The 27,280-nt window shown below is 57.6% G+C and overlaps 1 protein-coding gene across 2 annotated transcripts; it reads left to right on the top strand.

Annotated features, from left to right (window-relative positions):
- Positions 1-5,543: 5,543 nt before the first annotated feature.
- Positions 5,544-27,280, top strand: ATG2A (autophagy related 2A). 2 transcript variants are annotated; one of them, XM_017537160.2, is made up of 41 exons: positions 5,544-5,840; positions 8,418-8,580; positions 8,685-8,837; positions 8,992-9,094; positions 9,513-9,648; positions 9,776-9,874; positions 10,176-10,272; positions 10,351-10,515; positions 10,618-10,758; positions 11,315-11,552; positions 11,636-11,783; positions 11,882-11,974; positions 12,368-12,523; positions 12,637-12,880; positions 13,196-13,292; positions 13,415-13,574; positions 14,574-14,716; positions 14,800-14,939; positions 15,048-15,208; positions 15,651-15,801; positions 15,926-16,125; positions 16,262-16,342; positions 16,606-16,712; positions 16,794-16,886; positions 18,232-18,302; positions 18,529-18,605; positions 19,199-19,369; positions 19,506-19,632; positions 19,716-19,930; positions 20,997-21,205; positions 21,462-21,597; positions 22,964-23,170; positions 23,417-23,518; positions 23,609-23,693; positions 23,805-23,940; positions 24,037-24,109; positions 24,284-24,366; positions 24,962-25,083; positions 25,214-25,368; positions 26,392-26,544; positions 26,620-27,280. In XM_017537160.2, exons 1-41 carry the CDS (start codon positions 5,670-5,672, stop codon positions 26,854-26,856), a joined length of 5,799 nt encoding a protein of 1,932 aa, XP_017392649.1. In that variant the 5' UTR covers positions 5,544-5,669; the 3' UTR covers positions 26,857-27,280. The 2 variants fall into 2 exon arrangements, with proteins under 2 accessions (XP_017392649.1, XP_017392650.1); XM_017537161.2 differs by having other exon boundaries at positions 19,199-19,363.

The raw sequence follows: 27,280 nt of genomic DNA on the forward strand, positions 1-27,280 counted from the left end.
CTGGGCCCAAGCAATCCTCCTGCCTGAGCCTCCCAAGTAGCTGGACCCACAAACATGTGCCATCATGCCAGTGTAATTTTTGTGTTTTTGATAGAGACAGGGTTTTACCATGTTGCCCAGGCTAGTCTCAAACTCCTGAGCTCAAGCAATCTGTTCGCCTTGGCCTCCTAAATGCTGGGATTATAGGCGTGAGCCACCACAACTGGCGTTTTTGTTTGTTTGTTTTTGTAGTGGCTCAATCATGGTTCACTGCAACCTCTGCCTCCAAGGCTCAAGCAATCCTCCCACCTCAGCCCCAGTCCCGAGTAACTGGGACCACAGGCGCATACCATAACTCTTGGCTACTTTTTTGTGTGTTTTGTAGAGACAGGGTTTCACCATGTTGCCCAGGCTGGTCTCTAACTCATAGGCTCAAGCGATCTTCCCATCTTGACCTCTCAAAGTGCTGGGACTACAGGTGTGAGCCACCATGTGTGGCTTTTACCACAATTTAAACAAAATGCACTAGATTCTGTTATATGCAACAACAGGTATACGTTCAAAACAAAACAAAAAAAGTCACCCATTTTAGTAGCACAATTCAACAGTATTTTTTTTTTTTTTTTTGAGACAGACTCTCTTGCTGTCACCCAGGCTGGAGTGCAGTGGCATGATCTTGGCTCACAGCAACCTCCGCCTCCCCGGTTCAAGCCATTCTCCTGCCTCAGCCACCCGAGTAGATGGGACTACAGGCACGTGCCACCATGCCTGGCTAATGTTTTATACTTTTAGTGAAGACTGGTTTCACCGTGTTAGCCAGGATTGTCTCCATCTCCTGACCTTGTGATTGCCCACCTCGGCCTCCCAAAGTGTTGGGATTACAGATGTGAGCCACCACGCCCAGCCAACAGTATCGTATTTATAGATGAAGTTTCATGTTTTTATAGATGAAGTTTATTTTTTCAGGTATGTCCAGATCCCCCTGTTCTCCAGGCTGCCCCTGCTACCTGGAGGAGCTCCTCTGGTCTTGACACCCAGTTCCCTACCATGTTGCTGGGATCTCCTCCCTCCAGCTCCACCCAGCCTTGAGGGATGGCCTCTCTACATGCATGAAAACCCTTCCCTCTGATAAAACCCAAGCTCTCCACCCAGAACCAAGTCAAAAGTCACAGCCCCCAGGTCACCTCCATGATCCTTTCTTCACCTCAGACGGTGGGCCAAACCTGGGGGAAGGGAGGGGCTCCTCAGGGCCCCTGGGGCCTAGAGCACACTTTGCCTGATGAGGTTTCATGTAATCTAAAGTGGGAGAAAGATCCCACTTTTCTTGGAACAAGAGAATATCCCCTTCACCACCTTTGGAAAGAAAGATCCTCCACCTTAGATTAGGGAGCTCACCCCTGAGCAAAGCCTGGCCTGCCCCGTTTTCTCTCTATGGGGAGGAATTCTGACCTCTTGAGTTGACTGGAATCCAGTTGTCCAGTAGAAGAAGCCCCTGAACGCAGTGTCCAGGGCCACTGTATTTGTTAGAACTGCTGGACCTAGGCCAGGTGCAGGAGCTCACACCTGTAATCCCAGCACTTTGGGAGGTAGAGGGAGGCAGATTGCTTGAACCCAGGAGTTCAAGACCAGCCTGGGCAACATGGTGAAACTCCATCTCTACAAAAATAGAAAAATTAGCTGGGCATGGTGGCATGAGCCTATAGTCCCAGCTACTTGGGGAGGCTGAGGTGGGAGGATTGCTTGAGCCTGGGGGGCAGAGGTTGCAGTGAACCATGATCACGCCCCTGCACTCCAGCCTGGGCAAGAGTGAGATACTGTCTAAAAAAAAAAAATTCACATATGTATATAAAACTGCTGGACTTTAAGTGGGGCTTGGGATTTCATTGCAGAATGCCCCATGGGGTTCCCAACAGTGACCTTTCCTCACAAGAGAATATCATCCCCTTTACTGTGCCAGGATTTTTTGCTCACTCCTTCAGCATCTACTCCGAGGCTAGGTTGGGGAATGACTGTCTCTGGAGTTTGTTTTCTGTGGAGCTTGTCTGGGGAAGTATCTTTGCGTCCTCTCGGTCCTGTCTAATCTTTTGCGTAGCACACACACGGCACTGGGCATCGGGGCTCAGGAATGGACCTGGAGGCACCAACTTCTAAGAGATGGATGTGCCAACCAGTTAAGTTACAGGAGACAGATGTGAGTGCAGCCTGACCCTGGGGTCTCCCTCACTGGAGGAGAGCAGACTCCCAGAGTAGCCTCATGGGCCTAGAAAGGACAACTTTTCTTGGACCAAGAGAATATTCCCTTCTATTGCTACCGCCTATGGAAGGAGGAGAAGTGGTGTTTTTTCTTTTTTGTTTTTGAGATGGAGTCTCAATCTGTCACCCAGGCTGGAGTGCAGTGGCACAATCTCGGCTCACTGCAACCTCCGTCCGCCTCCTGGGATCAAGTGACTCTGGCCACCTCAGCCTCCCCAGTAGCTGGGATTACAGGCATGCACCACTATGCCTGGCTAAATTTTGTATATTTCAGTAGAGAAGGGGTTTCATCATGTTGGCCAGGCTGGTCTCAAACTCCGGACCTCAAGCGATCTGCCTGCCTTGGCCTCCCAAAATGCTGGGATTACAGGCATAAGCCACCACTCCCGGCCTCTCTTTTCTTTTTTTTTATGGAGATGGAGTCTTGCTCTGTTGCCTAGGCTAGAGTGCGGTGGCGCGATTTCAGCTTACTGCAACCTCTGCCTCCTGGGTTCAAGCAATTCTCCTGCTTCAGCTTCCTCAGTAGCTGGGATTACAGGCATGTGCCACCACACCCGGCTAATTTTTGTATTTTTAGTAGAGATAAGGTTTCACCTTGTTGGCCAGGATGGTCTCAATCTCTAGACCTCGGGATCCACCCATCTCAGCCTCCCACAGTGCTGGGATTACAGGTGTGAGCCACCACGCCTGGCCCCTTTTTATGATTTCTGAATCTTAATGCTTTTTCATTCATTTGCTCCACAGCACTCAGGCACGTAGCCTTGATCTCCTCTCCCTTAAGAATGGGGATATTAATAGAACCTCCTTCTTGAGCATATGGTGAACAGCAGAGCAGAAGAGATCATACACGTAAAGTAACAGCCAGGGCCTAGGACATCACACAGGCTTAATTCATGGTGGCAATTATATTTACTATTAATTCCTTTTTCTTTTTTTTTTTTTTGAGACAAGCTCTGTCACCCAGGTGGCAGTGCAGTGGTACATTCATGGCTTCACTGCAACTTCAAACTCCTCAAACTCCTGGGCTCAAATGACCACAGGCATGTACCACCAGGCCCGGCTAATCTTTTTAAACATTTTTTTTTTTTTTTTGGTAGACACAGGGGTTCAGCTATGTTGCTCAGACTGGTCTCAAACTCCTGGGCTCAAGCGATTCTTCTGCCTCAGCCTCCCAAAGTGCTGGGGTTACAGGAGTGAGCCACCCAACCCGGTCTATTATTATTAATTTAATAATGCGTTGGTGAGCACAGCACTGCCCCTGGCCTTGGATAATCAAGGCATGGAGGGAAGGCAGATCTCTCAATTCCTTCCACGAGCACTTTCTGAATGGCCGTCCTATCAGCCTGCCTCCCTGAATGGAGCCTTCCCAATGTTTTCAAATTCTCTTGAAGCCTATTCCTTCCAGGTAATGAGCTGTCTCCACCTACTAACCCAACCACAGTTACAGAGGACAAAACTGAGGGTGGCAAGAGAAGAATCCACCCAAGGCTATGACTGGAATACAGGTTCCTGCCCCTTGGGCCAGGGTAGTTGCCCTTGCTTCAGGCTGAGTTTTGACATTAGAATGTAAAAGTCTAGCTCTTAAGTAAGATTAAAATAGAAACATAGCAGGGTGGGTGGTTCACGCCTGTAATCCCAGCGCCTTGAGAGGGCGAGGCAGGCAGATCACCTGAGGTCAGGAGTTGGAGACCAGCCTGGCCAACACAGCAATACTCCATCTCTACTAAAAATACAAAAACTAGCCCAGGGGTGGTGGCACACACCTGGGATCCCAGCTACTTGAGAATCCCTGAACCCGGGAGGCAGAGGTTGCAGTGAGCCAAGATTGTGACACTGCACTCCCGCCGGGGTAACAGAGCAAGACTTCGTCCCAAAATAAGTAAATAAAAACAAAATAGAAACATAGGCCGGGCATGGTGGCTCATGCCTGTAATCCCAGCACTTTGGGAGGCCAAGGCGGGCAGATCACTTGAGGTCAGGAATTCAAGACAAGCCTGGCCAACATGGGGAAACCCTGTCTCTACCAAAAATACAAAAATTAGCTGGGTGTGGTGGCATACACCTGTAATCCCAGCTACTCAGGGAGGCTGAGGCAGGAGAATCATTTTAACCTGGGAGACAGAGGCTGCAATGAGCCAAGATTGTGCCACTGCACTCCAGCCTGGGTTACGGAGCAAGACTCCATCTCAAAAAAAGAAAAGAAAAGAAACATAATTACCTATGGCTGTCCCTGAAGTCGCCCATGATGTAAGAGGTTTCGTATGGCTGCCCCCTATAGAGCAGTGGTTGGCAAACTTTTTCTGTAAAGGGACAGAAAATAAATATTTTAGGCTTTGCAGGCCTCTGTCTCAAGTACTGAATTCTGCTCTCCTAGCAAGAAAGCAGCCCAAGACAGAACTGAAGGAAATGAGCATGGCTGTGTGACACCAAAACGTTATTTATAAACACTGAAATGTGAATTTCATATGATTTTCACATGCCATCAAATGTTCATTCTTCTTTTGATTTTTTTTTCCCCAAGCATTTAAAAAACATAAAAACCATACTTAGCCCACAGGCTGTACAAAAAAAAATGCCCCCTTTTTAAAGGAGGCGAAATCCATTATGTGATTTTAGGACTAGAGATATGAAAGCTATTATTATTCCAGAGAGGGGCCTAAGGCCTGATCGATAGCAGAGAGAAGGGAGGGTCAGTTAATCTCCCGCTGAACATTCCCAGGTGAGGAAGGAAAAATGACCTTCCTTGGTGATGGACTCAGAACCTTTGTTTATTTATTTATTTTTGTTTGGTTTTGAGGCAGCGTCTCTCTGTCTAAACCTGTTTTCTTATCTGTAAAGCGGTGGCAATAATCCCTACTTTGGAGGACTGTTAAGAGGCATCAATGAGATAAAGGATGGTAAAGGGTTTTGCAAAATGCAAATGTTTACTCACTTAATTGTTTCCACAGATGCGCGCTTAAGATCGCGCACTGACTTTATTTCTCCGGGGAAGGCTTCTACGAAGTTTGATGGGACACTGTCCCTTTAAATCCTCCCCAACCACTTAAAGTGGTTGGACAAATCAGCACATGCGCATTCCTTTGCGGGGCCGGCACCTGGAGCAACAGCCTTCCCATAGCCTGTAGATGGGAGGTTAAAGGTCCTCCCACACAGTACTTTACGCAAGCGTAAATCATGATTGAGGGCACTATATCATGCAGAAAGCCCAGTCCCTTTTTTGCGCCCAAAGGCTCCGCCCCGCGCAGCCAATCAGCAGGCCTCGCCCTTTGCAATAGCCAATGACAGTGAGCGTCGGGGGCGTGGCTGGGCGTCCGGGGGCGCGGCCTGGCGCCGAGAGAAGCGGCGGGGCGAGCCGGGGGCTCTAGTGAACAGCGCAGCCGGACGGGGATCGCCGGCTGGCGGCAAGCGGAGGCGGCCCGGGCCCGGCGGTCTCCGAGATGTCACGATGGCTGTGGCCATGGTCAAACTGTGTGAAAGAGCGGGTTTGCCGCTACTTGCTGCACCACTACTTAGGTCACTTCTTCCAAGAGCAACTCAGCCTGGACCAGCTCAGCCTCGACCTGTACAAGGGCAGCGTTGCCCTGCGGGACATCCACCTGGAAATCTGGGTGAGGAGCCAGGCCCGAGTCCAGGAAGGTGCGGAGGGCGGGAGCGCAGCGACCTGAGGCTCCCTGCGAAAGGGTCGGGCTCGGGGATCAGGCACCGGGCGTAGAGGCCAGGGGAATCTGACCCTCTTCAGGCTGGTCAGAGGCATCCGGGCTGGCTGCTTCAGTTCCTTACCAGAGCCAGAAACTTAGCGGGAAGGGGCCTGTGTCTCCATGGTAGGAGAAACTGAGGCTGGAGAGAGCGAGGTCACCTGTCCGGAGAATGCAAGACAAGCCCGTCAAGTTTGGGGGCTGAGTTATGGAGGGTAGCTCTGAAGGGCTGAGGAGGGTCTGGGGAGGGAGCGTAGGAACTGAGCCGGGCCAGGGCAGTGACAGACTTGGGCCTGCGCAGCTGGTCAGGGAAGCTGGTAGGGGTCTGGAGCCTGGCGAGGACACCTGTGGAAAATGTGCCCTGATCTCTTGACCTCACGGTCCCGGGCCCGTAGGTGGGATCAACAAACCACCGGATGTGTATGTCAACAATCGCGTCAGCACCAGTGTTGATCAACACCTCATGTGCCTGCAGACTCTGCCTACTTCCTGCTTTTGGGAGAGTGGGATGGGCCAAGTGGGCGTCTAGGGAGGACCTTGGGGGGTCAGTGTCTGGAGGGTGCCCTCAAGGAAAGGTGGGGAGATCTGGCCTCAAACCCGGAGGAGGCACAGGTAGATGCCAGGGAGGCCAAGAGGAGTAAGGTCTGGGTCAGAGACTTGAGGCTGGGAACAGTAAGGGGCCCTGACTCACAGCTCAGCTAACTTGGGGGGTTTTGAAGGAGCCACCAATTAGAGGCACATCCTCGTCCAGAGCAGCAGGCGTGGGCATGGAGGCAGGGACTTCTCACTCAGTTTTGTGGCTGGACCCAGGGGTCTGCTACTCTGGGCAGGAGAGCTAGGCTTTAGAAGTAGGCCAGGCCCTGGTGAGCAAGTGTGGGGTAGCATAACCCTGGGCCCTGAACTGGGGGCAACTCCCAGTAGCCTGCTGTCTGTGAATTCCACCCAAGAGGCCCTCCCTGACCCCTGACTTTAGCCTCTAAGGCTCCCTGAAAGACAGCCCAGACCTCTTGGCTACCCCTTTTTAATTTTAGAGACAGGATTTCACTATGCTGCCTGCGCTAAGTCTTGAACTCCTGAAGTGATCTCTGCCTCAGCTTCCCAAAGTACTGGTATTACAGGCATGAACCACCGTACCCAGCCCTAGGCTGCCTTTTCTACTTTCGGCTCCAGAAAATGCCCCTACTCCTGTTCCCTGCCATCTTGTTGGGGACTGAATTAGCTTCTCTAGGGCCCTGGTGGAATGCAGGTGCTTTCTTTCTTTCGTTTTTTTTTTTTTTTGAGACAGAAGGCTGGAGTGCAATGATGCGATCTCTGCACACTGCAACCTCCGCCTCCCAGGTTCAAGCAATTCTCCTGCCTCAATTACAGGCGTGTGCCACTGCACCTGGCTAATTTTTTGCATTTTTAGTAGAGATGGGGTTTCACCATGTTGGCCAGGCTGGTCTCGAACTCCTGACCTCACGTGATCCACTGGCCTCTGCCTCCCAAAGTGCTGGGATTACAGGTGTGAGCCACTGACCTTGGCTGAATGCAGGTGCTGTCTTGGTAACCAGATCCCAGTCTGAGTCCCCACAGTATACTGGGTGACTAGATTAGTCCTGTCTCTAGGCCTCAGTTTCCCCAGCCGTGGTCTCTGGGTGAGGAATTTGGACTCCATCTGTTCTGCCATGTGCTTTTTTATTCTTGGATCCAACCAGTTTACTGAGGCCCTTTCCGGGTGGCACCTGGGGCCATGGGGGAGGCAGGTGGGCTGCAGACCCCCAGGAGTTTCCAGGTTAGCAGGCGTTCAACTCCAGCATGGATGTCTTAGCAGGGGCTCAGCCTTGTGCTTCACAGAGAGGTACAGCTACACTAGGTGTTTGGGGTTGTTGGGGTCCCATCTGGCATCAGATCAACCCCCTTTCCTGGACACTCTCCCCTTGAACTCTGCTCACCCAGGGTGAACATGGGTGTTCCGGACTCTGCCAGGCCTGTACCATGTTGTCCCGTGCCTGCAACACACCACCTTCTACCAGTGCCTACCCCCCTCCCTTTTATTCTTCAGCTCTCCCCTCCTCAGACCGCCCAGGCTGGGTTAGGCATCTCCCCCACAACCCCCCCGCCACCACCCCCTGCTCACCTCTGAGTTTCATCCTAGTTGCTCTGAGTTCCCCCAGCTGGAGTCTAGCTTGGCTGGGGAATAAAGACGTTTTATTTACCTATCTAGCCTCGGTGTCAGCATGTAGAAAGTGTTCAGTAAATATTATTTTGCATTAAGTGGCAAGGGAAACATTTGTTCTGGCTTGAAGGATTAGGCACCTTTGGGTGATGGGTAGAGGGGCTGGCCTATAGTAGGGGACAGCATGAGCACAGATGGTACCTTGTAGATGGCCCCTGGAAGGACAGGGCAAGCCAAGGGTGCTCTCCAAGGCACGATGGCCAGGTAAGGCTGTGCCAGCCTGCGGGATCTGGGGTTTCCCTGAGCTGGTTGTGTCCCTTGTCTTCTCCCAGTCTGTGAACGAGGTGTTGGAGTCCCTGGAGTCGCCTCTGGAGCTGGTGGAAGGCTTCGTGGGCTCCATCGAGGTGGCCGTGCCCTGGGCTGCTCTGCTCACCGACCACTGCACAGTGCGTGTGTCCGGCCTCCAGCTCACCTTGCAGCCCCGCCGGGGTCCAGGTGAGGGCAGGGCGAGGCTGGGGGCAGGCAAGTGGGGAGAGTGGGGCAGGGCGTCCAGAAACTGACTGGGCCTGCCTGCCTTGAGACCCTGTTCCTCCCTACAGCGCCAGGGGCTGCCGACTCACAGAGCTGGGCCTCATGCATGACCACAAGCCTGCAGCTGGCCCAGGAGTGTCTGCGGGACGGGCTGCCAGAGCCCTCTGAGCCACCACAGCCCCTGGAGGGGCTGGAGATGTTTGCCCAGACCATTGAGACTGGTGAGCAGGCACCCCCTGGCCGCCCTGTCCCCCACTCCGTGGTACACACGACGGGGGCTCCAGACAGCGGCATGGCCACCCTGCTGCCCAGATGGGAAATTCTGCCTCCCCTTTGCTGGTCCACCTGACCCAAGACCCCTCCCGGACTCCTCAGTGCTGCGGAGAATCAAAGTGACCTTCCTGGACACTGTTGTGCGGGTGGAGCACTCTGCGGGTGATGGGGAGCATGGTGTGGCCGTGGAGGTCCGTGTGCAGCGGTAAGGGCAGGCCGGTCTGGGGCGGGCTGGTGTGAAGAGGGGGGTTGGGAGCTGCTGGATGGCCCCCACCTGCAGCCTGGGTTGCTGGAAGAGGCAGGGTGGGTCTGGGTGGGCCTGGGTGGTGGTAGGGCTGGGAAGGTGGGCTGTGTGGTGAGCCCAGACTGGTGTCCAGAGGTCGGGAGCTATCGGCCCAGAGTGGCTGAGGCCTCAAGAACCAAGTTAGATGCTGAGGGTCTGAGGAGCAAAGGCTGCTCTGAGCCTCTGAGCTGGACATTGTGGTTCAGGACGACCTGGGTAGGATAGGGCACCTCTGCAGGCCAGGCTCCCTGACCCCATGCCCCTAGAACAGAGCACTGTGTGGAGAGAGGGGCTCCGGGCCTGGGGTGGCCAGGGCACGGGCTGACCCTGCACTCCCCAGACTGGAGTACTGTGACGAGGCGGTGCGGGACCCAAGCCAGGCGCCGCCGGTGGACGTGCATCAGCCACCAGCCTTTCTGCACAAGCTGCTGCAGCTGGCAGGGGTGCGCCTGCACTACGAGGAGCTCCCTGCACAGGTGGGCGGGCTCCGATTCCCACAGCCCCTTTATCCTATCGCTTGAGCCCTCTGACCCCACCCCGCCTTCCTGAGCATCCCTGACTCCATTTTCTCAACTTACTCTCCTGTTTCCTCCCGCCTCCCAGGAAGAGCCTCCAGAGCACCCCTTGCAGATCGGCAGCTGCTCAGGATACATGGAGCTGATGGTGAAGCTGAAGCAAAACGAGGCCTTCCCCGGCCCTAAGGTGGGTCCCCAGGCTCCTGGGGAGGGGGGTGAGTACCCCATCTCAAGACTCCTCCTCCTCAGCAAGGATGATAATCTGCAGACCAGAGTGGGGATGTCAACTGGGGGAATTGCTACCTTCTTGGCATCTAAAGAATCTGAAGCTGAGAGGTCAAGTTGTGGCCGGGTTCATACAGCTAGTTGGTAACAGTTTAGTCTGGCAGCCAGCATGCTGCTTTCGCAGGGTGAGGGCAGATGGGTGGCAGCTCTTAGAGGACCTGGGTGGTGGACTTAGGCTCCATGGCTGTCTGCTCCGCCCCCAGTTGGAGGTGGTGGGACAGCTGGGCTCCCTGCACCTGCTCCTGACCCCGAGGCAGCTCCAGCAACTTCAGGAACTGCTCAGTGCCGTGAGCCTTACAGGTGAGGCCTCTGGGTGACATGGGGGTAGGGTGGCTGGGAGGGCCAGCCAGCCCGGACTGAAGTTATCCTCCTCTGCAGACCATGAGGGCCTGGCTGACAAGCTGAACAAGAGCCGCCCCCTAGGTGCCGAAGACCTGTGGCTGATTGAGCAGGACCTGAACCAGCAGCTGCAGGCAGGGGTGGTGGCTGAGCCCCTCAGCCCAGACCCTCTTACCAACCCCCTTCTCAACCTGGATAGCACTGGTGGGTGTAGGGTCAGACCGTGCTTGGAGGGGTGGCTGGTGTGGGTGCGGGAGCCTTGGTGCTGGGGCCGGCTGTCCCTCACACTCCTCACTCCACCCGCAGACCTCTTCTTCTCCATGGCCGGCCTCACGAGCAGTGTGGCCTCAGGCCTCTCGGAGCTCTCCCTCTCCGATATAGACCTGGCTTCCTCTGTGCACAGCGACATGGCCTCTCGCCGGCTCTCTGCCCAGGCCCATCCAGCTGGTGAGTTGGAGCACCTGGGGGTACTCCAGGGGCAGGAAAGACTGGAAGAGGCCTTAGTGGGATGTCAGAGGCACACAGGAAACCCCCAGCGATGCCTGGACATCCACCATCTGTGACTTGGCTCCCTGGGGACCAAACGAGGTGGGAGCTGGTGATGGAGGGGACAGAGCCTAGGTTTATCAGTCATTGGTCTTAGTCGAGCACTTAAACGCTCTGAGATCAGCTTCCTCTTCCATAGGAAGAGGATGGTGAGATCGGCCTTTGTTGGGCTGTGTATTTGGGTTCATGTTTGAGAGCTTATTGTGGGTGGGTGTTGAGATGGGTGCTTTATCACATCCTATCCTTCCAGCACCATGGGGAGGGTTCAGTTGAGCCTGGACAGAAGGCCTGGCCTACCGGAGGCACCGGTGTCACCCCTGCCTGACCAAGCCTTCTGCCAGAGCCACATCATGGGGCAGACTTGTCTTCCCAACCCCCAGCCTGGGGGCGAACCATCACTCCACCTGGGGTGCCCAGGATCTTTCAGGACTCCCTGGTGAAACCTCTGTCTCCTCAGGCAAGATGGCCCCCACTCCCCTCCCGGACACCATGCGCCCTGACTCGCTGCTGAAGATCACTTTGGGGGGTGTGACCCTGACCTTGCTTCAGACATCTGCCCCGTCTTCTGGACCACCTGACCTCGCCACGCACTTTTTCACCGAGTTTGATGCCACCAAGGATGGGCCTTTCGGTTCCCGAGACTTCCACCACCTTCGACCACGCTTCCAGAGGGCCTGTCCCTGTAGCCATGTTCGGTACAAGCCCGAGGCCAGGGCCAGAGGAGAGACTGTCAGAGCCCTCTGAGTGCACCTTCCGACACCTGTCCTCTTCCCTGCAGGCTAACGGGCACAGCCGTGCAGCTGTCCTGGGAGCTGCGGACCGGCACCCGGGGCCGGAGGACAGCCAGCACAGAAGCGCACTTTGGGCAGCTTGAGGTGCTGGAGTGTCTGTGGCCCAGGGGCACCTCAGAGCCTGAGTACACAGAGGTGAGGCCAGAGGCAGAATGTGTGTGAGGTGGGGTCTGGAGGTGTGGGTGGCTGTACAGCCAGGCCTGACCCTGTGTGCCTCCCGGGTCCCATCCCAGATCCTGAGCTTTCCCAGTACCCTGGGCTCCCAGGCCTCAGCTCAACCTTGCGCCCATCTACGCCACACACAGACCCTGCGCCGTGTGCCTAAGGTAACCCACCCGCTCCAGGCTGTGCTGACCCCACCCTGGCCTCTGCCAGGGCCTCCCCTGCCCCCCAGCCCTGTCCGCTTTCCCCTGTGCTCCACACCTTACTTTCCATGCCAGGCCCTCGAGTACCTACTTGGGCCTTCCCATGCCAGTCCCTTAACCCTGGTCATGCCCTTTCCTTGTCACAACATGGCAACCCCCGCTGGGCCTCTGGCTAAGAGTGGCACGTGTCGGGTGGCTTTTACGAAATAAGCACATTGTCTACGTCAGACAAAGGTGGGGCAGGGCTCCTTAATGCCCTGTCCCCCGCTCCAGTTCTCCTCCCAGCACCAGAGAAAGCTTCCCATCCCCACCGGGCCACTCAGCCCTCACTGACCCGAACGCCCTCTTCCTCAGAGCCGACCCCGGCGCTCAGTTGCCTGCCATAGCCACTCAGAACTGGCCCTGGACCTGGCCACCTTCCAGGCAGACGTGGAACTGGGGGCCCTGGACCGGCTGGCTGCCCTGCTGTGCCTGGCCACCGTACCTGCCGAGCCGCCAGCCGGCCTGCTGGTGAGGGGCCCCGCCAGGGCTGCGCTGGAGTTGGGTGAGGGCCTGGGTCTTTCAGCTCTTGACCACAGCAGGAGGGGCCCTGGCATCAGCTTTGACCCCTGACCCTCCTGCAGACGGAGCCCCTGCCGGCGACGGAGCAGCAGACGGTGTTTCGGCTCTCTGCACCCCGGGCCACACTGCGGCTGCGCTTCCCCATTGCCGACCTGCGGCCCGAGAGGGACCCCTGGGCGGGCCAGGCTGTGCGGGCCGAGCAGCTTCGGCTGGAGCTGAGTGAGCCCCAGTTCCGGTCAGAGCTTAGCAGTGGGCCTGGTCCCCCAGTCCCCACCCGCCTGGAACTCACCTGCTCCGACCTGCATGGTAACAGCCCCCTGAGTGACAGAACCTGGGGCAAGAGGCCTGGGCTTCTGGGAGAAGTGAGCTTAGGGGTATGGGAGGGACCCAGTCACACCCGAGCAGACGCTGGCCCAGGCCTTTACCAGTTCTTGAGGTCCCAGCACTGCCTGTCCCCGGCCTCCTGGCCAACAAGTAGGGTGGCCCCTTTGTCTCCAGCTTTCTCTGCCAACCCCAGGTGTGTGTGGAGTGGGGGGAGCCTAGCTCTATCCTGACCTGGGGGTTGGGGAAGAAACAGGAAAAGGCAGCAGTGATGACCCCCACTTCCCTGTCCCTCTCCAGGTATCTATGAAGACGGGGAGAAGCCACCTGTTCCCTGCCTGCGTGTCTCCAAAGCCCTGGACCCCAAAAGCAGTGGGCGCAAGTACTTCCTGCCCCAGTAAGTGGGGGCTCTGGACGGGGCCCAGGGGAGAAGGGTTTTGCTGCTGGGGTGGCAGGAGGCCAGTTTGGAACCGGTTCCTCGGGGCCCTGCAGGCCAGTGATAGGCCTGTGCTCTGACAGGGTAGTGGTGACCGTGAACCCCCAGTCCAGCAGCACACAGTGGGAGGTGGCCCCGGAGAAGGGAGAGGAGCTGGAGCTGTCAGCGGAGAGTCCATGTGAGCTGCGGGAACCTGAGCCCTCGCCCTTCTCCTCTAAGAGGACTATGTACGAGACAGAGGAGGTGAGGCCTGGCTCCACCTCTTCCCAGGACCCCCTCCCGCCCACTGCCTAGGTTTCTGCCATGGGAGCCACCTTCGTGGCTGTGGGCCAGGGCAGGACGACCACCTGGGATGGGCATTAGCTGACCCAACACCAGTGAGGATTTTGGCTCTTCATTCTTTCCAGCCAATAAGGGAGTCTTTCTGAGGGGGTACTGGAGAGGGTAGGCCCCTGAGGATCATGGGTCCTTCTCCATCAGAAAGATCAGGTCTCACCTGGACGGTTGATCAGCACTGTCCACTTGGAGAGGCAGTTAAGGGCCAGGCTCTGCCACTTGGTGGCTGTGTCATCTTGGAGAGTTACCCCGCCTTGGAGAGTTACCTATAGATGAGCTTCCTCCCCTGGAAAATGGGCACCATGACCTCCGCCTCCCAGGCTCAAGTGATTCTCCTGCCTCAGCCTCCCGAGTAGCAGGGATTACAGGCGCCCGCCACCATGCCCGGCTAATTTTTATATTTTTAGTAGAGACGGTTTCACCATGTAGGCCAAGCTGGCCTCGAACTCCTGAACTCAAATGATCCACCTGCCTCGACCTCCCAAAGTGCTGGAATTAACAGGCGTGAGCCACCATGCCCAGCCTATTTTTGTATTTTTAGTAGAGGCAATGTTTCACCATGTTGGCCATGCTTGTCTCAAAATTGTGACGTCAAGTGATCCACCCACCTCCCCCTCTCAAAGTGCTGAGATTACAGGGTGAGCCACCGCGCCCAGCCTAACCATGACCTGTGTCATAGGCCTGTTGTGAGGATTAAAGGAGTTAACATACATGAAGCCCTTTGGAACGGGACATGCGTGCCATCCGTGCTGTGTCCATATGGCCATCACGCATCCCCAGCAGAGAAGGACTTCCTATGAATGAATGCATGAATGAATAATAGGAGGGCAGGACTGAGACCAGAGACAGGCCCCAGCCAGCATCTCTAAGATGAGCTTCCTGCTTTTTCTGCCTTACCCTGTTAAGATGGTGATCCCTGGAGACCCCGAGGAGATGAGAACGTTCCAGAGCCGGACCCTGGCACTGTCCCGCTGCAGCTTGGAAGTGATCCTGCCCAGTGCCCACATCTTTCTGCCCAGCAAGGAGGTCTATGAAAGCATCTACAACAGGTGGAGATGCGAGGCCCTTGGGTTGGGGCTAGGCACAGGGTGGGCCCAGCCTCTCTTACCTGCCGTCCCCCCACTCATCTCAGGATCAACAATGACCTGCTCATGTGGGAGCCCGCGGACCTGCTGCCCACCCCCGACCCTGCTGCCCAGCCCTCTGGCTTTCCCGGCCCCTCAGGCTTCTGGCATGACAACTTTAAGATGTGCAAATCAGCCTTCAGGCTGGGTATGAAAGGTGCTCAGGCCGGGTTGGCGGGAGGAGCCCAGGTCTGGGCAGGGCCAGGCCAGCCCTCCCAGGTCTCCTTCCCACCCGGCTGCTTTGATCTCACCCCAGACTCAGACTCGGATGATGAGGATGCCCACTTCTTCTCAGTGGGGGCATCAGGTGGCCCACAGCCCCCTGCCCCTGAGGCCCCAAGTCTTCACTTGCAAAGCACCTTCTCAACGGTGGTGACAGTGCTGAAGGGGCGGGTCACAGCCCTCTGTGAGACCAAGGTGAGTGCAGCCTTGGGCAGGTGGGCCCCAAACCTCAGAGCTCCCATTGGCAGCAGAGCAAGACGAGCATGAACAGCTCCAGGTCAGGAATTTGGAGAGCAGGAGGCCTAAGTGGGCAGCACCAGCCCACACATGCCAGTCTGCCCATCCTATCACAGCCCATCAGCTCCTTCTGAGCCCCTGCCGTATGCAAAGCACCATGCTAGGGGTGGTAATGGCATGGGGCACCATCCCTCACCAAGGAGGGAGAAGGGGCAGACCCGGCAGAGATTATTTTTCCCCTGGCAGAGGAGGCAAGTGCCATCCAGTGCCTCCAGCAGTGTCCATTGTGGGAGCTAGAGCTGACCCCCTTAGGCCAGGGCTCCAGAAGCCGACAACCCCCTGAGAACATGAGGGCTGCTGAGTGCAGCTGGGGAAGCCAGGCCGTGTGCTCCTTCTGCAGGATGAGGGTGGGAGGCGGCTGGAGGCTGCGCATGGGGAGCTGGTGCTGGACGTGGAGCACGGCACCCTCTTCAGCGTCTCCCAGTACCGCGGCCAGCCAGGACTCGGCTACTTCTGCTTGGAAGCTGAAAAGGCAACACTCTACCACCAAGGTGTGAGGCCTGGGGGCAGGTCACCACCAGGGTCGGGGGTGGAGGGCTTCCAGGATGGATGTGGGACCTGGCTGGAGTGGGTAGGCAGTTGGCTTGGCAGGGGGCTCATGAGACCCCTCCCCAGCGGCCGTGGATGACTACCAGCTGCCCAGTCACCTGGACCCGCCCAGTTTCACTCCCCCGGCTCGGCTGGCCCCGACCATCTACCCATCGGAGGAAGGGGTGACTGAGCGGGGAGCCTCAGGCCGCAAGGGCCAGGGCCGGGGCGCCCACATGCTGTCTACTGCTGTGCGCATCCACCTGGACCCCCACAAGAATGTGAAGGTACAGGCTTGCCTGCCAGCCACCTGCCTCTGGCCTGGACTGTGGTCTTGGTGCATGGTGGGGCCTGGTATGCGGTGGGGGCCCGGTACATGGTGGGGTTGGGCTCCCCACTGCCCTGACTGTATCCTACCCTTAGGAGTTCCTGGTGACACTGCGGTTACACAAAGCCACCCTGCGCCACTACATGGCCCTGCCGGAGCAGAGCTGGCATTCCCAGGTGAGCATTCATGGCCTGGGAAGTCACATGACCCAGTGACTCTGGGCTTCTGTTTAGGGCAAGCAGGTCTCTAGGTGGGAGGAGGCCAGTGGGAGGAGCATGGGTTGGGCCACAGCTGACCTTGGCCGGAGCCCCTGGGCAAGGGGTGTGGCAGACAGCTGGTGGGCAGAAGGTAAGGTGCCAGGCAGGGGCCAGGACAGGGAGGGGTTAGAGGACGGAAGAGGCCACCTGATTCTCACTGCCTCCTGCCCTGGCCGCGGAAGCTGTTGGAGTTCCTAGACGTGCTGGATGACCCCGTGCTGGGCTACCCTCCCCCGACGGTCATCACCATCCTGCACACACACCTGCTGTCCTGTGCGGTGGACTATAGGTACTGGGCGGGCCAGGGGCCGGGGATAGGGATGGGCTCTCAGGTGTAGGGAGCCTGCCCCAGCCCGAGTATCACCCCCAGGCCACTCTACCTCCCTGTGCGCGTCCTCCTCACTGCGGAGACCTTCACCCTCTCCAGCAATATCGTCATGGACACGTCTACCTTCCTGCTCAGGTATGCAGCCACCCCGCACCGGGCCACCCCGCCCCGCCCAGCTGAAGCTGCCCGCCCACCTCGTGCCCTCCAGCTGCTCTCAGTCTCCCGTGCACTCAGATGATGCTCCCGTTCTCAGGAATGTGGATTTTTCCGCCTTCCTAGAGGGCAGCTGAACCCTCCTAATCAGAACCTGATAAACATTTGTGCTCCCTGACCGGTAATCTCACTTCTGGGGGTTGTCTTAGGATGTGAGAATAAGAGAGGTGAAATTTAATGCATATGTAATATAAGTTTAAGCAGTCAAAACTTATTAGTGAAATCACAACTGAGTAAATAAGCATGGCCCACCTAACAGGTGGGAAGCCACACAGCCATGAAAGCGAAGCTGGAGAATCACTTGACAAATAAGCTGATGCCACAGTAGTGTTTACTCAAATAACACTGGATACAGAACTATGTACATTTTAAAATCAGCTCACGAATGGATGTTTATGTGTGTCTCTGCCTGCAGCTGCAGAGACAGTTTAGAAGGAGATGCATATGGTGGATTTCTCAGAACTAGGGATTAAAATGATGAATGATTTCCATTTTCTTTATTATTCTAAAATATCTTTTTATTTTTTTATTTTTTTTTATTTTTTAAGATGGGGTTTCACTATGATGGCCAGGCTGGTCTTGAACTCCTGACCTCAGGTGATCCACCCACCTTGGTCTCCCAAAGTGCTAGGATTACAGGTGTGAGCCACCATGCCTGGCCATTCTAAAATATCTTAAAGGACTTTGCTTTATGTTACCCTTAAAATAAGGACTTTTTTTTTTTTTTTTTTGAGATAGAGTCTCACCTGTCGCCCAGGTGTGCAGTGGCGTGATCTCAACTCCCTGCAAAAGCAATTCTCCCACCCCAGCCTCCCAAGTGGCTGGGATTACAAGCGCCCGCCACTATGCCCAACTAATTTTTGTGTTTTTAGTAGAGATGGGGTTTCACCTTGTCTCCAGCTCCTGACTTCAAGTGATCTGACTGCCTCGGCCTCCCAAAATGCTGGAATTACAGGCATGAGCCACCATGCCGAGCCAAAACTAAGGACTTATTTTAAAAGAACCACAAATGCCATAGAGGGGGGAATGGACACCCCTTCCTGGGACTGTCACGAGGCCCCATCGAGGCGTCGGAACTGCAAGAACTCTGAGAGCTGCAGGTGCTGCCTGCCGTCTGGGCCTTCTCCCCATTGTGCAGGCAGGAATGCCAAGGCTGGAGGGGCCCGTCCATACCACTTCCTGTGGGCTTGGGACCCCTCTGCTCGGCTCCCATGGAGCTGCCACCTGCAGCAGTGCCCGGGCCCTTCTCAGCCCTGTTCCCCCCCAGGTTCATCCTCGATGACTCCGCCTTGTACCTGTCCGACAAGTGTGAGGTGGAGACCCTGGACCTGCGGCGAGGTGGGCAGGGCCGGGACTGGGCTCCCTCCCCTCTGAGGGACCACCACCCCGGCCACACCCAGAGCAGCCAGGTGTCTCCCCGCAGCTGCTGGCCGGGTCCTTAGCTCCCACGAGTAGCCTGCACAGCGGGGGCTACACCTGGATCAGCCGGATCCTTCCCCCAGGTGCTGGGGCCGGGGCCAGGTGGAAGGGGGCTACAGGACCTTTTCTCTTGCCTTTGCTGCAGATTATGTCTGTGTCTTGGATGTTGACCTCTTGGAACTTGTGATTAAAACCTGGAAAGGGAGCACTGAGGGCAAACTGGTGAGTGAGACTGTCACCCAGCATCCTGGAGACAGAGCAGGTGCGGGGGCCAAGGGAGTCTTCAGGGGCTGCTACTCCCCCACACGCCCAGCCTCCAGACAGAGTTCACACTGCCCTTCCCAGGCTGCAGTTAGCGCCCCTCCTGCAAAGGTCCAGGCCCACCATGGGGGGGTCACTTGATGCTCGCTGAATGAATGAATGAGTTTCAGCCCTGCCACCAGAAGGCACTGCAGCCAGGGCACTGGGCAAGGCCTTGGGAGTCAGCTGTCTTTGTGGGTCCTCAGGTATCTCTTCTGTAAGATAACCAGTCCTGCCTCGCTGGTCACGCAGAGCCCTTCCTGGGGAGTGGGGTAGGGTGGGTGGGCACACTGCTGCTTCCTTGCATGGCCCTGGGCCAAGCCCCTTTCACCCTTTGGCCTCAGTTTGCTCATCTTTTCAGTGGAGTTACTGGGCAGGTTGCCCACTCTAGGAAAGACCCAGCCCTGTTCTGCTTGTGGCGGGGTCAGAGCTGTGGTACCTTCCCAGGGAGCAGATGGGGCTGGCAGGCAGTGGGCCCTGTGCTCACGTAGCTGCCCACCCCACCCTGTCCGCAGAGCCAGCCGCTGTTCGAGCTGCGCTGCTCCAACAACGTGGTGCACGTGCACAGCTGTGCCGACTCCTGTGCCCTGCTGGTCAACCTGCTCCAGTACGTAATGAGCGCGGGCGACCTGCACCCCCCACCCCGGCCCCCCAGCCCCACGGAGATCGCCGGCCAGAAGGTACAGGTGAGGCCTGGCCACACAGACTACCAGAGCTCGGCCAGGCCCCTCCCCTGCCATGGCCCTCGGGCCTGGGGTTGGGGGAGCCCTGGGGGTCGCCCTCGTCCTCTCTGGCTCATTGCACCTCCCCTGCCTGGCCCAGCTCTCAGAGAGCCCTGCCTCCCTGCCCTCATGCCCCCCGGTGGAGACGGCTCTCATCAACCAGTGCGACCTGGCTGACGCCCTCCTGGACACCGAGCGCAGCCTGCGGGAGCTGGCCCAGCCTTCAGGTGGAGTGGGGGTGCTGTGGGGACAGCAGACACAGTCAGGCAGCCACTGTGGGCGCCTCTCCAAACCTGCCTTTCTCCCACAGGTGGCCCCCTCCCTGAGGCCTCGCCCGTCTCGGTCTACCTATTCCCAGGCGAACGGAGTGGGGCCCCACCCCCTTCACCACCTGCCAGGGGCCCTGCTGGCAGCTTAGGGTCATGCTCAGAGGAGAATGAAGATGAAAGGGAAGAGGAGGGTGATGGAGACACCCTGGACAGTGACGAGTTCTGCATCCTTGATGCTCCCGGCCTGGGCATCCCGGTGCGTGGTGGGAGGGGTGGACCAGTTTGCTGTCCTTCAGGCAATGTGTTTGGGGTGGAGGCCACGACACTCAGGGGCGGTTGCCTGGCCCCTGGAACTCCCGTGGTGAGAGAAGCAGGCTAGAGTGAGTAGATTTCCAGAGGAAGAGGAGGCCTGGTGTTCTGGGCAGAGGGACTGGGACATTCAAGGGTTGGGGGAAGAAGAGAGGGCAGTTAGCAAGAGGGGCAGAGAACCATGTGGCTGCAAGGGCCAGTGGGAATATCTGAACTCACTAAAGTCTGAGGAGGCAGGGCTGGCAGGAGCAGGGGACTCTCAGGCCTCTCTTGGACAGATCACTCAGGCCTAGGCTCAGGGGATAGCAACCCCGGAGTGTCATCTTTCATAAAAACGGGGAGGAGGCCAGGCATGGTGGGTCACCCCTGTAATCCCAGCAATTTGGGAGGCCAAGGTGGGAGAATTGCTTGAGTCTAGGAATTAGAGATCAGCCTGAGCAGCATAGTGTGATCCTGTCTCTAAAAAAATAAAATTAAAAAAAAATTAGCAAATGGGGTGGCGCGTGCCTGCAGTCCCAGCTGCTCAGGAGGCTGAGGTGGGAGGATCTCTTGAGCCTGGGAGCCGGAGGTTGGAGTGAACCGTGATTGTGCCACTGTGTGTACTCCAGCGTGGATGACTGTGTGTGATCCTCTCTAAAAAAAAAAAAGAAGTGGGCTGGGCAGAGTGGCTCACACCTGTAATCCCAACACATTGGAAGGCCAAGGCAGGCGGATCACAAGGTCAGAAGTTCAAGACCAGCCTGACCAACATGGTGAAACCCTGTCTCTACTAAAAACACAAAAATTAGTCGGGTATGGTAGCACATGCCTGTAATCTCAGGTACTCAGGAGGCGGAGGCAAGAGAATCACTTGAACCCAGGAGGTGGAGGTTGCAGTGAGCTGAGATCACACCACTGCGCTCCAGCCTGGTGACAGAGTAAGACTCTGTCTCAAAAAAAGAAGTGAGGCCAGGGGAGAAACAGGAGCTGGGGCCAATGTCTGTGCCACATGTCTGCACTTGGCCTCCCTGCAGCCTCGAGACGGCGAGCCTGTGGTGACCCAGCTGCATCCTGGCCCCATCGTTGTGCGTGACGGTTACTTCTCACGGCCAATCGGCAGCACGGACCTGCTGCGGGCACCTGCCCACTTCCCAGTGCCCAGCACTCGTGTCGTGCTACGTGAGGTCTCCCTCATCTGGCACCTCTACGGGGGCCGAGACTTTGGCCCCCACCCTGGCCACAGGTGAGGAGGATCAGGGGCAGGTGGCAGCTGGTGAAGGTTGGGGCTCAGGCTGGTCCAACTCTTGACTTTCAGCAGCTGGAGATCTTAAGCCCCATCTACCCCGAGTGGGTCTCAGTTTCCTCATCCTTCCTTATCCCACCTGCCTCCCAGGACTGGGGCTAGCAGGGGGTCTCTTGTCCCAGGCTAAAAGGCCTGTTGAGGACAAGAGGGGGAAGTGGGTTCCTCTGAGTCAGCTTGGCCCTGTCCCTCTTCCCAGGGCAAGAGCTGGCCTCTCGGGTCCCAGGGGCTCCCCTTCCCGCTGCTCTGGCCCCAACCGGCCCCAGAACTCATGGCGAACGCAGGGGGGCAGCGGGCGGCAGCACCATGTCCTCATGGAGATCCAGCTCAGCAAGGTGAGCGTGGGGTGCGAGCGCCTGCTGCACGTGTGTGTCCTAGAACAGTGGGCCTTGTTCTCGATGTCACATGTGCAATGACTAACGCAGAGGAAAACCCCTGCCCCGCTTTGTGGTGGATGAAGCCAGGCAGGAACCAAGATATACCCAGTGTGTCTGATGGTGAAGAGTGCTCAGGAGAGTCAGCAGGGATGGAGACAGATGTGCCGGGGAGGGTCTGAAAAGTCCTTTTGCGAAGTCACCATTTGAACAAAGACTTGAACAAGTGGGAATGTGAGCTGGGAAGAGTTTTCAGGCAGAGAGGACAGCATGAAAGCTACAAATTGAGGCCAGGCATGGTGGCTTATGTCTGTAATCCCAGCACTTTGGGAGACTGAAGTGGGCAGATCACCTGAGCTCAGGAGTTTGAGACCAGCTGGGCAACATGACAAAACCCTATTTCTAAAAAAAAAAAAAAAAAATCGAATCAGGTAGAGTGGCATGCACCTGTAGTCCCAGCTACTCGGGAGGCTGAGGCCGGAGAATCGCTTGAGCCCAAGAGACAGAGATTGTTCAGTGAGCCAAGATCACCCTACTCCACTCCAGCCTAGGCAACAGAGTAAGACTCTTTTTCAAAAAAAAAAGTGCTGCAAGCTGGAAGCAAAAGCAAAAGCTGGAAGCATCCTGGCGTTTCCAGGAGCAGCAGAGTCTGCCCTTAACCAGCAACCTAGAATGTTTATTTTGGGTCTTACTAGAGATGACCCCCAGGTCAGGGGTTTTGAGGAGGAGCATCTGTGGGGCAGGGCTTGGCAGCAGTCAGAGAGGGCTGGTGAGCGTGGGCAGGTTCAGGAGAGCCTGGATGGGGTCCGACCATCAGTCTGGCTGTGGATCAAGTGTGTGTGAGATACAGAGAGTGGTGCAGAGGCTTCGGGGTTGGGGCTGGGAAATTGCCCAGGGGCGGGGTCTCACTTGCTGGGAGTGAGCCAGGCCAGTGCTGAGCTTCCCAAGCAGCCACTGGAGGCAAAGGACAGAAGGCCCCTCAGGCTGCTGGAAGTGGTAGGCTGAGCTGTGAGATGGGTGTCGGGTCGGGGTGGTGCCAGGGGCCTCTGAGCTCTGAGACCTGATGGTGAGCTGGTGGCTGTGCAGAAAGAGGGGGAAGGAAGGCTCTCCATGGAGAGGGGCCTCGAGGGCAAAGGCCTGAAGACAAAACAGGCCTGGACTTCTTGAGGGGCAGAGACCAGTGCAGCTGGCACAGGAAGCAAGGGCAAGGGCAGGTCTGGAGGGAGGCAGGTCCCTGCTGGGCATAGAATAGAGAAGGGGTCTGGGCCAGCCTTTCCCTCCCTCTTGAAGCCCTGTTTACCCAGCTAGGCCTCTGTCCACCCTACAGGTAAGCTTCCAGCACGAGGTATACCCGGCAGAGTCAGCCACAGGCCCCGCGGCCCCCGGCCAGGCGCTGGAGGAGCGGCCGCTGTCCCGCCAGGTGTTCATTGTGCAGGAGCTTGAGGTCCGAGACCGGCTTGCCTCCTCCCAGATCAACAAGTTCCTGTACCTGCACACGAGTGAGCGGATGCCGCGGCGTGCCCACTCTAACATGGTACGAGCAGCCTGCACTGTCCACCCTGGGGCAGGGCAGGGGATGTCGGGACAATCTTCACACATGGCCTGGATTCATACACGTACATGTTTGTGAGCCTGGGAGGAGGGCAGAGCTAGGGGCTGTGTTAGTGAAGGGAACAGTGTGTCCAGAGGCAGGGTGGCTGGGTGAGCTGTCAGTGAACAGCTGGGTGAGCTGCTGCCCCAGACGCCCAGCAGGCATCCATAGCTCACCCTCTGCTCCCAGCTCACCATCAAAGCGCTGCACGTGGCCCCCTCCACCAACCTGGGTGGGCCTGAGTGCTGTCTCCGTGTCTCGCTGATGCCTCTGCGGCTCAATGTGGACCAGGTGAGTGGTCCAAGTGAGGGTGGATTCCAGGGTGACCCCACTGTCTCCAGGCCTCTGAGTCTGATCTGTGCCTGGAACCCTCCCCTGCAGGATGCCCTCTTCTTCCTCAAGGACTTCTTCACTAGCCTGGTGGCCGGCATCAACCCCATGGTCCCAGGGGAGACGTCCACTGAGGGTGAGAGGCTGGGCCAGGGAGGGGAGTGTCTGGGTGTCCTGCCTCCCAGGGCAGCCCAGGTTCCCAGTCATCCCTGGCCCCACCTGCAGTCTATGACCTCCCCTCCCTTAGCTCGCCCTGAGACTCGAACCCAGCCCAGCAGCCCCCCGGAAGGACAGGCTGAGGGCATAGAGGCCTCCAGCTCGCAGGAAGCCCCAGGTGGTGGACATAGCCCCTCCCCTGCTGACCAGCAGCCCATCTACTTCAGGTAGGCTGCCGGACTGTGGGTGGGGGGGCCCTGGGCCAGATTGCTGGGGGCTGGGCCAGTGAGCAAAGAACCCCCTCTTTCTGCTCCCCCACCCAGAGAGTTCCGCTTCACGTCTGAGGTGCCCATCTGGCTAGATTACCATGGCAAGCACGTCACGATGGACCAGGTGGTAAGTGGGGCCGTTGGATGGGGTGGCCATGTGGGGTCAGCTGTGGCCGTGTCCCTCTGGGGGCCAGGTCTTGCATCAGGCACCATCAGCGGCCAGGATGGTCTTCAGTGGCTCCCATGGGCTGACTGGCTCCCTGAGTCCCATCGGGTAAACCCAGACTCCTCCCTCTCCCAGGGTACTTTCGCTGGCCTCCTCATCGGCCTGGCCCAGCTCAACTGCTCCGAGCTGAAACTGAAGCGGCTCTGTTGCAGGCACGGGTGAGTCCCCAGCGCCCCAGCCTCTCTCCAGGGTCCCTGATCTTCCCTCTATTCTGGTCCTGACTGGTTGTGTGGCCTTGGCCAAGTCATTGCCCTTCTCAGGGCCTTAGTTTTTTCCTGTAAAAAGGACACGGTCAGCTGGGTGTGGTGGCTGATGCCTGTAATCCTAGCACTTTGGGAGGCCAAGGCGGGTGGATCACAAAACAAGGTCAGGAGTTTGAGACCAGCTTGATCAACATGGTAAAATCCCATCTCTACTAAAAATGCAAAAATTTGCCGGGCGTGGTGGCACATGCCTGTAATCCCTGCTACTCAGGAGGTTGAGGTAGGAGAATTGCTTGACCCAGGAGGTAGAGGTTGCAGTGAGCTGAGATTGAGCCACTGCACTCCAGCCTGGACAACAGAGCAAGACTCCATCTGAAAAAAAAAAAAAAAAAAAGACACGGTCCCTGTGCACATGACTGGGTGGGAACCATGGGGAGAGTAGACGTGCCCACAGTACTTGCCACAGGGGTACTCAGTCCTCCTGGCCCCACAATCCCTCCACATGTGGCTCTGCCCCACTTCCCACCTCCTCACCTCCCTGCCCTGCCAGGCTCCTGGGTGTGGACAAGGTGCTGGGCTATGCCCTCAACGAGTGGCTGCAGGACATCCGCAAGAACCAGCTGCCTGGCCTGCTGGGAGGCGTGGGCCCCATGCACTCAGTTGTCCAGCTCTGTGAGTATCTGGGTTTGGAAGCCCTCAAAACTGCTTTTACCCTTGGGCAGCCTAGAAACTGCCTTTGGGAACAAGAAGAGTAGGTGGGGGCGGAGCAGCCTCGGGAGTCTCTGACCGCTCCTTCCCCCAGTCCAAGGGTTCCGGGACCTGCTGTGGCTGCCCATTGAGCAGTACAGGAAGGATGGCCGCCTCATGCGGGGGCTGCAGCGAGGGGCCGCCTCCTTTGGCTCATCCACGGCCTCTGCCGCCCTGGAACTCAGCAACCGGTTGGTACAGGCTATCCAGGTGAGCAGGTACCCTGCGTCCAGGCTGTGCAGGGCAGAGCAGCTGGAGCCCTCTGCTCCACAGCTGCCTGGTTCTATCCTCAAAGCTCTTCTGAGAGTGGGCAGTCTGGGTCTGACAGCCCTACTTTATAGAGAAACAGCCCCAGAGAGGCTAAGTGACTTGCCTGGTGGGACCTCCAAGCCAGGTCTCCCAAGACCCACAGGGGCTCCCATGCAGGATCGGGGCACCCCCCAGGCCTTTGGAGCCCACTGTGTTTCCTGCTCATGGGATGTCTTATAAAGGGGTGAAAGATGTTTCAGGGGAAGCATCTGAGGCCCAAGAGGCTGCCCTGGTTCATTGAGGCCGTGGACTTCCCTAGGCCAGAGGGGCCCCAGGGAAGCTGGGGAGCCAGTCTCGTGGACAGTTGTCAGATGAATTCTGTAGGGGGTCGATGGTCCTAGTAGGCTAAGGGGTGAGTGCACGTGCGTGGTGCATTCTGGAACCTGCAGGCTCAGACCCCAGCAGAGCAGAGGGCAGGGCTTGAGGGGAGGCCGGAGGGATGCGTGGACACCTGGGAGCCCCCAGGAGTGTTTAGCTGGGTGGAAAACAGTGACGCCAGGTGAGCTGCCGGGCAGAGGATCCGGCAGTCGGAAGGAAGGATGGGCTCCCTGGCCGTCCGGCAGGGGCTTCCGGGGGCCCAGACAAGGAGTGGTCAGTCTCAGGTGAGCCGCAACTGTGGCGGCGGTGTGGTGCCCGCTGGATGTGGCGGTCAGCAGGAAGAGAGGTTTGGGTTGAGAAGACTTTAGAAAAGTCCCCTGAGGAGTCCCATGTTCCTGGAATTCCCTGAGCAGAGTGACGGGTGTCTAGGAAGGAGAGGAGGAGTGGGAGGAAGTGGGGAGCGAGACTGAGTAGGACCCCCAGGGGCAACACAGTGACAAGCGGGGAGGTCGAGGGCAGGTGGGGTCTCACACTGCCCGGGGGGGGTTGGGACCGACATGTGTGCCCTAGCCAGCTGTCATCATCCAGTGCTTCCATGTCCCCCAGGCCACAGCCGAGACCGTGTATGACATCCTGTCGCCAGCAGCCCCCGTCTCCCGCTCCCTGCAGGACAAGCGCTCTGCACGAAGGCTGCGTAAGGGCCAGCAACCTGCCGACCTGCGGGAGGGCGTGGCCAAGGCCTACGACACAGTGCGAGAGGTGACCAGGCCCCCCACCCCATCCCCCACACCCCTCTCCTTACGCAGACCCTGCCCTGACCTCTGGTCTCCACAGGGCATCCTGGACACAGCTCAGACCATATGTGATGTGGCATCACGGGGCCATGAACAGAAGGGGCTGACAGGCGCCGTGGGGGGTGTGATCCGCCAGCTGCCCCCGACTGTGGTGAAGCCGCTCATCCTGGCCACGGAGGCCACATCCAGCCTGCTCGGGGGCATGCGCAATCAGATCGTCCCCGACGCCCACAAGGACCACGCTCTCAAGTGGCGCTCGGACGGTGCCCAGGACTGAGCCTAGGGTGCCTGGCACCCAGAGGGTGCTGCCCACCGTGCTCCTGAGCCTCCCAAGAGCTGCAGCACACAGGCCCGGCCCAGCCCTTCAGGGCATGGCCACTGTGAAGGACGCCTTCCCACCTGCCCGTTGCCAATCTGCTGTGAGAGGGGGGCCTCCCTGCCTTTGGGCCTTGGCCCTGGCTCTGCACTTTTCCTCCGGGGAGAAAGGACACTGCCCCTCCCTCCTACCTGGGCCTACACCGCTGCCTTGTCCCAGGACGGAGGCTTATGGACCCTCAGATCCCGACCCTACTCAGCCAAGTGTTTTTCTGTGTCTGTGGGGAGGAGAGGGGAAGACATCCATGTGGTTCAATGTATTATTTTTAAGGTCTGTGAGCGTGTGGGTCAGTGTCTGCATGAAGTGGAATAAACTGCCCACCGCA

Source organism: Cebus imitator, unplaced genomic scaffold, assembly GCF_001604975.1.
Source record: "Cebus imitator isolate Cc_AM_T3 unplaced genomic scaffold, Cebus_imitator-1.0 Scaffold102, whole genome shotgun sequence".
Lineage (NCBI taxonomy): Eukaryota > Metazoa > Chordata > Mammalia > Primates > Cebidae > Cebus > Cebus imitator.

Bases quoted from the DNA above. Each gene is read 5' to 3' on its own strand.
- ATG2A (XM_017537160.2), top strand. From the start codon at position 5,670: ATGTCACGATGGCTGTGGCCATGGTCAAACTGTGTGAAAGAGCGGGTT. The intron at 14,717-14,799 runs GTGGAGATGCGA...CACTCATCTCAG, and splicing joins TATGAAAGCATCTACAACAG to GATCAACAATGACCTGCTCA. The intron at 24,367-24,961 runs GTGAGTCCCCAG...CTGCCCTGCCAG, and splicing joins CGGCTCTGTTGCAGGCACGG to GCTCCTGGGTGTGGACAAGG.